The following is a 12,281-nucleotide window of genomic DNA, read 5'->3' on the forward strand; positions in this document are numbered from 1 at the left end:
AAAAAAAAAAAAAAAAAAAAAAAAGTCATTGCTTTCCTTTTTTTCTGAAGTATTTTTTGTTTCTTATTCTCTTGGCTTCCCCAAATTCTGCTTCTTACATCTTGATGTAAGAACGGTTGAGGGTGTCCTGATTTTTTTTTTTTAATACATGAATGATCATGGAAAAGAATGTTTAAAAATCACAACTTCTTTTAACACTATTAATAGGTTAAAGTAATTGAACTGAAAAATTATAAATATATGTATTAGAGAAACAAGAGTAAACAATATAATGAAATGAGGATTTCTGTTTTTTTCTCTCTATGAAAACATTATTTACACACAAAAAAATCACAATTAAATAATTTTTTAAACTGTAAGTTGGAGTTCATAATTGTTTAGGAGCTTTGAGAGAAGTTCTCTAAAAAACAGATGTTACAAGGGCAAAGATTTGATTAGAAAACTAGAAACAAGAGTGATGGTGGGGTGACTTTACCCTTTAAACTCATCTTTAAAAGGTAAAGATGACTTTAACTTTTTACTTTGTGTATGTTTGTATTATATGAATTTTTAACAAGATACACGAATTACTTTTTAATAGAAAAATACATTTCCATTAGATAAAAAGCTTTTTATTAATTAATTTTGAAATAATTGTAGATTCCTAGGAATATGCACATATATATATACACATACACAAGAAGGTCCTTTGTAATTTTCACTGTCAAAGTTTAAAAGTTTAAAACCTTATCTATTTCTGTCTTTTTTTACGTCCTGGTTAGCTCCCCTTAAAAAACAATTGATTGTTTTAATTAAGATTATAGATTTTTGTTATCACTCATAAAGTAGAAATTTTAGCAAAATAATTTCAGAATTAGAGATAGGAACTGAGTAGAGGTAGGAATGGATTTTGATAAAAGTTGAAGGGTAATAACTGTTAAATCATACGAATTTAGAATCTGGATTCACATAAAATAAAAATCTCTAAAACTAATCTTGTCTCTGGTTTGATTTTCCGTTGCCCACCACGGGCGCAGCGATGCAGGGTCTGCCGTGGGGGTAAGTGGTCCTGTGTGGCAGTGGGTGTGCAAGACCAAGAGGGCGTCCGGGATGCAGACTTTGTTCTGTATGTTGGTGCTCTGGCCACCGAGAGGTGCAGCCATGAAAACATCATCTCTTATGCAGCCTATTGTCAGCAGGAAGCAAAAATGGACAGGTAAACTTTCCCCTGAGACTTAATTTCCAAGATCTAATATGGGAACTCTTAAAAAGAGTCCTAAGCATTTAGAGTACAGGATGTTTGCATTTTCCAGCTTGCCTCCAGTTGTAAGAAACTGTACCCTGCTTGGATGGAGGAGTGGGGGTGACAGGGCGTGGGGCGGGATGGGGGGGAGAGGAGAGTGTCAGGTGATAGAACTGTTATCATATGGTAATGTCAGTACCAGCTCCAGAGAAAAAGTCCACTGTGGAGAGTCCTTTGGAAGTAAATAAATACCTAAGGAAACAATTTTAACTTAAATTTTGGCACCTCTGTTGAATATGTAAGATGTTCAAAATAACTGTTCATCTAATTGTTATATTACTTGCTGTGTCCTTCACTTAGATAAATTATCACTTAAAATATTTAGAGGCTCTCTATTTACAAAAGATTTTTTAAAAATTTCTCAGTGAAGCAGATTTGAAATAAAATGTTATTGTATATGCAGAAGATTGCCTGTCATACTCCAAACAGATCAGTTGAAGATAGTAGAAATCACCATGTCTCAGGATAGATTGTAACATTCTCAAATCTAGGAGAGTCAATGTGACCAGTTCATGTGTATATTAGGACTATTGCTGAGGTCTTGAATGTTCCTCTGTCAAGACTAGCTGAATTTAAAGAGCTATTTCATTTCTGTTGATGTGTTGTTCATTTGAGGAAAAGAAAAATGAAATAATTAGTTGAATCAAGTAGGCAATACAAAGGAAACACTGGTATATGTTTACCTAAAGGTGTTAAGGATATGGTCAAAATCATCATCATGGATTATGCAAAACAGTCTGTTACCATGATGCTGTATAACTGATGATCTGTGAAATCTACCCAAAAATCTTTAGCCTCTAAATGTTGGGAAAGCTTAGAGTCAAATGATTGAATGTAATACTGAAAAAGAAAGTGCTATATGTTTTTGCATACACACACACACACACACACAATTATTTAGTGAAAATACATGTATTTAATAGAGTATTCCTTTTTTCCCGAGAAGTTGTCATTGGCTTTAAGATTTTTTGTAATTAATGGTGTCTCAGTACCAAGGAAATGTGGTATTTGGAGTGCTAAATGAATGATAAGTTATCTCATAAAATGAGGTACTTTCTTAATGTAGATGTCTGTGTGAAATATACCTTCCTAATAGTAGTGCTACAAAATCATGGTTACCTTAATTTGAACTAAACTATATGGATTGTGCACACACCTACACACACAATTTCATTTTCAATATACTATTGAGAGTCAAAGACCATTGTAAAACAGTATATATAATATGATTTTTATATTTATATATGTTTATATATGTACTTGAATATGCTAAGGAAAAAGAAATAATTAGGATTATCAGCCATTCCAATTTGGCCTGGATTTCCCTTGTTTTAGAACTGAAAATCTCGTATCCTGGGAAACCCCTCAGTCCTGGACAAACTGGGATGACTGGTTATGCTAAAAATAAAGCACCCCAAATTATTTTTTAAAGATTTTATTTATTTATTTGACAGAGATCACAAATAGGCAGAGAGGCAGGCAGAGAGGGACAGGGGGTGGGTAGCAAGCTCCCTGCTGAGCAGAGAGCTGGTTGTGGGGCTCAGTCCCAGGACCTTAATTAAGATCATGACCTGAGCCAAAGGCAGAGGCCTCACCTGCCGAACCACTCAGGCGCCACCCCCCCCAAAATTATTGATAACATTTAATTCTGATAGTGAAATTTAGAGGGAAGTAGGTTGTAGAACAGAATTTTCATGTTTTTCTTTATATATTTCTATGTTGTTTTGATATATACCCTTTCACAATGAGTTTTTATTACCTTTTTTTTTAATAAAAGATATTAAAGTGAACCTTATGTATTGGGAATAGAGTGGCTTCCTTGGAAAAGTCGGGAGAGGGATATAAAATTCCATGTTGAGATGGATATTGTAGATTAGTTCATCTCCTGTCAGCATCTGACAATGCTGAACATACGTAAAATATCTAGTTGTCTTTTGGTGAGAGAATCCAGCATAGGAACCATCACACAGATGAGAATCCCATAACCCAGAGGTGTGTTTCAGTTTCTTTGCACTGCTATTATGTTTAAAGCACTTTTAACTTTCAGTTCATATTTGATATAAATGAGTAACTAAAAGAGTAAGTGTTATTTGTATCCGTGAATATGAAGCCACCCTTCTTTGTCTTCTCATGTCTGGGAGAAGAATTTGGTTTCTTCTGATGTTGATGTTGGAAGAAAAAGTGTATCTTCAGTTCTTTTTTAATCTTTTTTTTTTTTTTAAGATTTTATTTATTTATTTGTGAGAGAGAGAGGGTGAGAGAGTGAGCACAGGCAGACAGAGAGGCAGGCAGAGGCAGAAGGAGAAGCAGGCTCCCTGCCGAGCAAGGAGCCCGACGTGGGACTCGATCTCAGGACACTGGGATCATGACCTGAGCTGAAGGCAGCTGCTTAACCAACTGAGCCACCCAGGCGTCCCCTTTTTTAATCTTTTACTTGAGAAACTTTCCTTCAAAACTGCCACATTAATTCATTCCATGAATATTTCAGTGCCTAATATGTTGCCAGCAGACTAGGTGAACAAAACAAACACATGTACGTGCATCACAGAATATACAAATTCCAGAGGGAGACAGATACCAAATATACTTAGAAATAAATGTTATTTCAAAACATAATAAATTATAGGGGAAAAAAGGGTGCTGTAATAAAAGGAAAAAAGGGGGAAACATAATCTAAATTATGGCAAAGACAGCCTCTTTGAAATTGAAACTTTAGGTGTAACCTGAGCATTGGTAAGCTTCAGCCAAATAAAGAGCTTGAGAAAGATGTAAGTTAGGAAAAATCCATGTGTGCCTGTTGCTGTTAGAAGCCACTTCTGTGGACACTGGGTTTGAGGGTGAGAACTTAAGAAAATGCATCAGAGAGATAGGGCTGTTTTATTGTAAATGCTGTGGGAAGTCCCTATGGGTTTTAAGCCTGGCCATGACATCCATTTTGTATTTTAGAGGCCATGTGGCAGTGTTCTGATAAGTAAGTAACAGTCATACTTTTTAAGTGTAAGTCTGTTCTCAAGTGTGAACCAAGTATGCCATGTGTTTCTTACTTAAATAAGGCAAGTGTTACTTTGGAAAAGATGGTTACATTTTAAGGGGTAAAATGTTAGGGTAGTGGTGGGAGAAAGGACTTTGGATTTCCTTACTGTTGTCTGTCTGCCACAGTTTTGAAAAACAGGTAGGTGCGTGGTGGAACTGACTGAATTATGCTAGGGGTGAATCAGCTCTTTCACTCTCAGGTTCTAGGCTCAGAAAGTGATAGAATTAAATGTAGACTCTGAAAGAAGATGATGGAAAGATTAAAAAAAAATCTTTATGTGAAAGAAGACCATGTTAGAAAGGGAATAGCAAGATGGTCATAAGAAAGGTGAGCACCTTTCAAAAATGATTTGCTTATTATCCTATTGTACGTCTAGCTTCCCTCTCCACCAACCTGTTTACCCCTGTGCCTGTAAATATAGTTAAATGCTGAAGTCAAAAATGATTTTGCAAGTAAACTAGTGTTAGAATTTAAGTTTCTCAGCCCTCTTTTGGTATATATTAACATATTTTATAAAATCACACTGGAATGTATTTTACTTTTTATATTAACTTTCCTTTTGTGAGGACTGGTGCTAATGAGCCACACCATAGGAAAACAGAGGTATATGTCTTGAAAGTATAAGACAGTGAGTTAGATGTTATGGTACAAAACGACATTCGATATTTAGCAAAGACTTTTCTTACCTTTGCCAATGTTTTATAGAAAAGTATAGGTTACTACCTGAAACTAATATTGTACTGTGTATTAACTGGCTGGAATTTAAATAAAAACTTGGGGGGGTGATAAAAGTAGAGGTTAGTAAATATCATAATACATATTTTTCTGGAATATAATAAAAAATTCAATGTCTATTTTAACAGGCCAATAGCAGGATATGCTAACCTGTGTCCAAATATGATCTCTACCCAGCCTCAGGAGTTTATTGGGATGCTGTCCACAGTAAAACATGAGATTATTCATGCCCTGGTAAATTTTGCTGTTAACTACTGTTTTGTTTTTGTTTTTGTTTTTGGTTTTCTTGTGCTTTGATTTTCTGCTTATTATGCTGTCATGTTGATGTGTATGTTAAATTTTGGATTCTTAGATTTATGTCAGTAAAACCTAGATTATTAGGCCTCTGCCAATAGAGAATTTTTAATGATTAAGATAATGGCTTGGTTGAGTTATACTACCTAAAATAATTAAGCAAGTAAATTCATTGGGTAAATAGGAGTTTTGAGAAAATGATTACTATTTAAAAAAAAAAACCAGTAATTTAGAAAAACTTATTTTACTCTAAAGTGATAATTGATAATGCTATTGTAGATCTCTCTTATCTTTTACAGAGATCTGAGTGCAAAAGGCCTCTTGAGCTGCTTAGGCCTTCTAAAATTTAAATTTACTTATTCAGAACCTCTCCTTCCTTTTTCCCTATTTGTCAAGATTAGTGAACTTTTATAATATGTCCAGGAAATTAATTAAAGTTATCTAATACACTAGGAAATGTTGTCTTGATGCCATTTATGTATTTAGAAAATATATGGTAGTAAAATGCAGTCATTGAGAAAGAATAGACCACACAGATTTAGGTGTGAATCTTCTTAATTCCACCACTGAAAATCTTTGGGCTCTTGTGTAAATTATTTAGCCATTGCAAGCCTCAGTTTCATTTGTTAAAATGATAATGGTAGTACATACTAGAGTGGATTTTTTTTTCTTGGAGATCAAATAAGATAAAACAAATGCTCTAGGACCATACTATGAATAGTAGGGTGTTAAAAAAAAATTAGTGGCAATTATGTATTAGTCTTATTTAGGAGCTGTCATGTATGACCTTGAAAAGCAAGCCTGTCTTAAAATCAGCATTGAATGACTCAGTGAAACTCCATTATAACCAGACAGCATTTATGTCCTTTAGGGAAGGGGATTCTAACATGACTCATGTCTTTTTCTTTTATTTAAAAAAGTAAACTGAACCTGCTAATTGAGGTGAAAGACAAGGATCATTCAAAGTAAGATCTAAAAACTACAGTTATTTGATGTTGAGAGAAACAAAGAAGAACAACAGGTTTTAAGTGAATACGTAAGTGAACATAAATGCAGAGATCCCAGGCACGAGATAGATTATGTTATGAACAGGCAATTCACAAAAGAAAAAATTCCAATTGACTGAAAAATGTGTGAGAAGGTATTCAGACTTACTTTAGCAGTCAAGGAATCACAAATTAAAGCTAGATATCATTGACTGTAAAAGCATGTATGAAAGTTATGCACATTGACTTCAAGGTGTGGTTACTTTTTTTTTTTTTTGGTAGTGATTACTTCTAGAAAGAGGGAGGAAAGAGTTAGGTAACAGGGCTTCAGCCATATTTACTCTGCAGTGTTTTATTTCTTAAAAGTTTAAAGAAAATATGGTGAAATTAACACCTTAACCTTAAAGAAGATACATAAGCCTCCAGTTCTTTTTTACTTCTTACGTATTTGAATTATTTTAAAAATTGTAAAAACCTAAGAAATTTTAAATATTCGCTTAAGTCTCAAAACCCATCTTGGACAATGGCAAGAATTATATTTTTAACAGAGATTCCCCCTAAAGTTATATATGCTAATAGCTATTGATTACAGTGGTGCTTTAAATACCTAATAAGCTTTCAAGATGTGAGTGTTTAGAAGAATTTTCAAGCTGATAGAGTGGGAAAAATGTGTATTTAGAATATTATACAGGATGAGGCAAATCATACTATTTTAAGCTTTGTATTACTTCAGTGAATTGTATATAAAGAACAATTCAGATTTCCTTAGCTGACTCAATTGAGTGTCCTTTGCATCTTCAGAGATTAAAAAAGAAGAAGTGCAGGAATAAAAGAATAATTTGGATTCCATTAATCATTTTGTCAAGCCTTGAATGACACAGAGGCCCCAGTTTGTGTAAGCAAAGAAATTTGCCAAAGGAATTGGTTAATTAAATGATCATTTGTGATTGTTAGTTATTTAGATATGTTATAACATATTCTCAGTGTACAAAACATACATAAAGAAGTAGTTACAGGGCGCCTGGGTGGCTCAGTGGGTTAAGGCCTCTGCTTTCGGCTCAGGTCATGATCCCAGGGTCCTGGGATCGAGGCCCGCATCGGGCTCTCTGCTCTGCAGGGAGCCTGCTTCCTCCTCTCTCTCTGCCTGCCTCTCCGCCTACTTGTGATCTCTGTCTGTCAAATAAATAAATAAAAATCTTTAAAAAAAAAAAAAAAAGAAGTAGTTACAAAAGTACTTTGTCTGAGTTACTAGATTAGGAAAGACAGCAAGAAAGGAAATCTCACTAATGAAATAAGAGATACCAAATGGTAATAATTTTGTGTGTGTGTGTGCCCATCTGTTATGGGAGGGTAAGGATAGTGAATGGGAACCTTTATGTGAAGTATCCATTATCTCATTCATTAAAGACTTCTTAAAAGTAGTATTTAAATTGTAACTCTAAATATAACAAATTTACATTACAAAAAAATTGGGGGAATATGAGTGATTTTACATATTACCCTACCATCAAAAGAACCACAGCTAATATTTTGATTATATGTTTCCATTTTTTCCTAAGTATACACATACACACCCCCTTCCAGTCTTGTTAAGTACAGATATATATTAAATGTGGACTTTAGGATTAAAGACTTTGAATTTTTATGAATGCCTTTGATTGCCTACCCCCTACTCTAAACTATATTGTTAATTGTTCTCAGTGGTAACATTCCCTGGATGCAATTGTAGACTTATGTAATAAGTTCATGAGAAGGGGATAAACTGTGATAAATACAAATCATTCTTAAACACATGTATTTCTTATTTATACCAGTACCAAAGAATGTTGTCACTAGTACTTTGGATTTCTTCACTTACAATTACCTCAGGTAATTGAAATTTAAAATTCATAAGATGGAATACTGAAGTTTTGTCTAGTTCCAGTCTGTGGCAAATTCCTTTAAAAATATTGGCCACATGCTTTTATGAGGTTCTATCAGTGTTCTCTTTTGATAGTAGCATGTTATGATGTGTATAATCAGTCTTGATATTTTTCTCTGTGAGACATTTTGAACTTTTTTTTTTAATAGGGTTTCTCTGCTGGCCTGTTTGCGTTTTACCATGATAAAGATGGAAATCCTTTGACTTCAAGATTTGCAGATGGTCTCCCACCTTTTAATTACAGGTATTTGTTATTTTTGTTCTTGTTCTTCTCTTTTAGAAGGGTGCTAAGACTAAAATCTTAGAATCATGGCATGTTAGGTGCCATAAATATTAGTGGCTTCATGACTAACCTAAAAAAGCTGTGGCTAAAACTATGGAAAGAACCTAGATGTCCATCAACAGATGAATGGATCAAGAAGATGTGGTATATATACACAATGGAATACTATGCAGCCATCAAAAGAAACGAAATCTTGCCATTTGTGACAGCATGGATGGAACTAGAGCGTATCATGCTTAGCGAAATAAGTCAAGCGGAGAAAGACAACTATCATATGATCTCCCTGATATGAGGGAGTGGTGATGCAACATGGGGGCTTAAGTGGGTAGGAGAAGAATCCATGAAACAAGATGGGATAGGGAGGGAGACAAACCATAAGTGACTCTTAATCTCACGAAACAAACTGTGGGTTGCTGGGGGGAGGGGGGTTGGAAGAAGGGGGGTAGGGTTATGGACATTGGGGAGGGTATGTGCTTTTGGGTAAATTGGAAGGGGAGATGAACCATGAGAGACTATGGACTCTGAAAAACAATCTGAGGGGTTTGAAGTGGCGGGGGGGTGGGAGGTTGGGGTACCAGGTGGTGGGTATTATAGAGGGCACATCTTGCATGGAGCACTGGGTGTGGTGAAAAAATAATGAATACTGTTTTTCTGAAAATAAATAAATTGGAAAAAGAAAAAAAAAAAAGCTGTGGCTATTAAAATGGGATAAAAGAGGTCACTTAGCATTACCTTTTTATTTTAGAGATGAAGCTGTTAAGATGCAGAAAACTTGAGTCTTCTTTACCCCAATAGCCCTTCTGAACCTCCCTTCCCCTCACCTTCCCCCAACCGCAAGGTATATAACATGCCTACCCTCACAACCCGGGGCAGCAGCCCTTCCGGCCCACGGGTCCTGTCCCCGTGCTTTAATAAACCACCATTTTGCACCAAAAAAAAAAAAAAAGCAGAAAACTTAAGTGACTTGTCCAAAGAACCAGGACTCTTCTTGCCCCCAGAGCTCTTTTTTACCACGTTGTAACTTCTAACACTATACAGTATAGTTAGGCCATAGGAAAATGTAGTTTGATTATATTTTGGTTTATTAATAATTATTGCCTCTCGTGGCAATATTTATATATGAACTGAAACTGTATTTAGCACAGCATGTTACCAGCAATCTATAGAGTCAGGGTCTAAAATAAATAATACTAAGAAACACTAAAAATGCCAAAAAATTTTTATAGCATATCAATCACAGAACTGTAACTATTTGCATACATTTATATAAGAAACAGATCTCTAGATCTCTACATTAATAAGAGGATATGTGCACAAAAAGACATGCTCAAGAATGTTCGGGGGCACCTGGATGGCTCAGTGGGTTGAAGCTCTACCTTCGGCTCGGGTCATGATTTCAGGATCCTGGGATTGAGCCATGCATCGGGCTCTCTGCTCAGCAGGGAGCCTGCTTCACCCTCTCTCTGCCTGCCTGTCTGTGATCTCTGTCAAATAAATAATAAAATAAAATAAAATGTTCGTGGCAGTTTTGTAATTAATTACCAAAGAATAGAAACTATCAAAAGAGCCATCAATAGAAGAATGAATAAATATGTTATGATGTATTCATATAAATGAAAACTATAGGGCACGTGTGTGGCTCAGTTGTTAAGTGTCTGCCTTTGGCTTGGGTCATGATCCCAGGGTTCTGGGACCCAGTCCCACATCAGACTCCCTGCTCAGCAGGGAGCTTGCTGCTTTCTCTCCCACTGTCTCATTGTCTCTGTCAAATAAATGAAATAAAATAATAATCATAATCTTAACAAAAAAGAAAACTTTAAGGCACTAAAAAAGAACACACTATTGTTTTTTTTTAAATTTTTTAAAAAAGATTTTATTTCTTTATTTGACAGAGATCACAAGTAGGCAGAGAGGCAGGCAGAGAGAGAGGAGGAAGCAGGCCCCCTGCCGAGCAGAGAGCCTGATGCGGGGCTCGGTCCCAGGACCCTGGGATCATGACCTGAGCTGAAGGCAGAGGCTTTCACCCACTGAGCCACCCAGGCGCCCAAGAACACACTATTGTTACATGCAATAACATATATCAATATCACAGATAGAGTGTTGGGCAAAAGAGATCAGATAGTCCGTTTGCATGGAGTTAAAAAAGAGCAATGATAAAAGGCAGATAAGTGGTCTTGAAGGGCCAAGCTGTTAAATGGCATATAAGTTGAGTATAGATTGGGATAGGGCACAAGGAAGCCTTCCAGTGGTACTGACCGTGTTCCCTGTCTTTATCAGATTAGTGGTATATGGATATGAAATAAACAGTTAAACCTTTTACTTAAAATTTGTTCACTTGATGTATATTTTGCTTTAATTACAGAGATCGCTATTAAAATAGCTAGAATTAAATACTAAACCAGATAATGTTTTATTCATCATGATTTTTTTTTCCAATTTATTTATTTTCAGAAAAACAGTATTCATTATTTTTTCACCACACCAGTGCTCCATGCAAGCCGTGCCCTCTATAATACCCACCACATGGTACCCCAACCTCCCACCCCCCCATCATGATATTTTTGAAAGTACATGTGAAGAAACAAATTTTAATTGGAAATATGTTTTTTCTTCTTAGATAGTTCGTATTCATTTGGTGGTGTAGGAGGAGTCTGGCCTTTCCTAAAACTGTGGTCTTTATGGGAAACATAAGTGGTGAAGTAGGCATAAAATACATAAGTGATGTAGGTAAGGAGGAGAGAGCCTCCTTCTTATGCCACTCATAAGAACTATTGTTAAGCTGATAATTTGCAGTGCTTTCTTGTACTCAGGATATTCCTCAAAAGCAGGAAATCTTAAAGTATAAATGGATATAAGAGGATAATAGGAAATACAGTTGGTAAACATATGAAGAGTTCGATTTGTCCCTTCCATATCTATTTGGAGAAACTATTTGTCTAGAAATGTAGATAGTGAAGAGGATATTAGGTAATATTAATAAGGTAAAAAGCTCTTTATTTTCTTGCTGCGTTTGATTGCTATGGTTGGTTAAACATGACTTTGCCATGGAAAAAGATAAAAGCAATTAAGAAACAGTGCAGAGAGGGCACCTGGGTGGCTCAGTGGGTTGGGCCTCTGCCTTCGGCTCCAGTCATGATCTCAGAGTCCTGGGACCGAGCCCTACGTCACGCTCTCTGCTTGGCGGGGAGCCTGCTTCCTCCTCTCTCTGCCTGCCTTTCTGCCTACTTGTGATCTCTGTCTGTCAAATAAATAAATAAAATCTTAAAAAAAAAAAAAAAAGAAAGAAACAGTACAGAGGATCGATCATAGGGGAAGGAAGGGAAAACTGAATGGGAAGTCATGGAGGGGGAAAAATAAACCATGAGAGACTCTTAACTATAGGAAACAAACTGAGGATTGTTGGAGGGGAGGTGGGTGGGGAGATGGGGTAACTGGGTGATGGGCATTAAGGAGGGCACGCGGGACGCCTGGGTGGCTCAGTTGGTTAAGGAGGGCACGTGATGTGATGAGCCTTGGGTGTTACAACTGATGAGTTATTGAACATTACATCTGAAACTAATGATGTGTACTATATGTTGGCTAATTGAATTTAAATACAATAAATTTAAAAATAAACTAATAAAAAAAGAATAACATCAAGGCATGGGTTGATGAACAGATATATGATACAGCAAATATAGCAAAGTATTAATTGTATGATTATCAGTGATGCAGGTGTTCTCTTTACAATTCTGTCAACATTATGT

General features: G+C 35.8%; 1 protein-coding gene across 2 annotated transcripts in view; it reads left to right on the top strand.

Annotated features, from left to right (window-relative positions):
• Nucleotides 1-12,281, top strand: part of LMLN (leishmanolysin like peptidase) — an 83,505-nt gene that overhangs the window by 14,860 nt on the left and 56,364 nt on the right. For both annotated transcript variants that reach the window (XM_044252138.1, XM_044252139.1), the window contains exons 6-8: nt 1,017-1,195; nt 5,180-5,285; nt 8,402-8,496. In XM_044252138.1, the coding sequence (XP_044108073.1) occupies nt 1,017-1,195; nt 5,180-5,285; nt 8,402-8,496 (380 nt within the window). The remainder of the gene's footprint in view (nt 1-1,016; nt 1,196-5,179; nt 5,286-8,401; nt 8,497-12,281) is intronic.

Source organism: Neovison vison, chromosome 6 (genome assembly GCF_020171115.1).
Source record: "Neovison vison isolate M4711 chromosome 6, ASM_NN_V1, whole genome shotgun sequence".
Lineage (NCBI taxonomy): Eukaryota > Metazoa > Chordata > Mammalia > Carnivora > Mustelidae > Neogale > Neogale vison.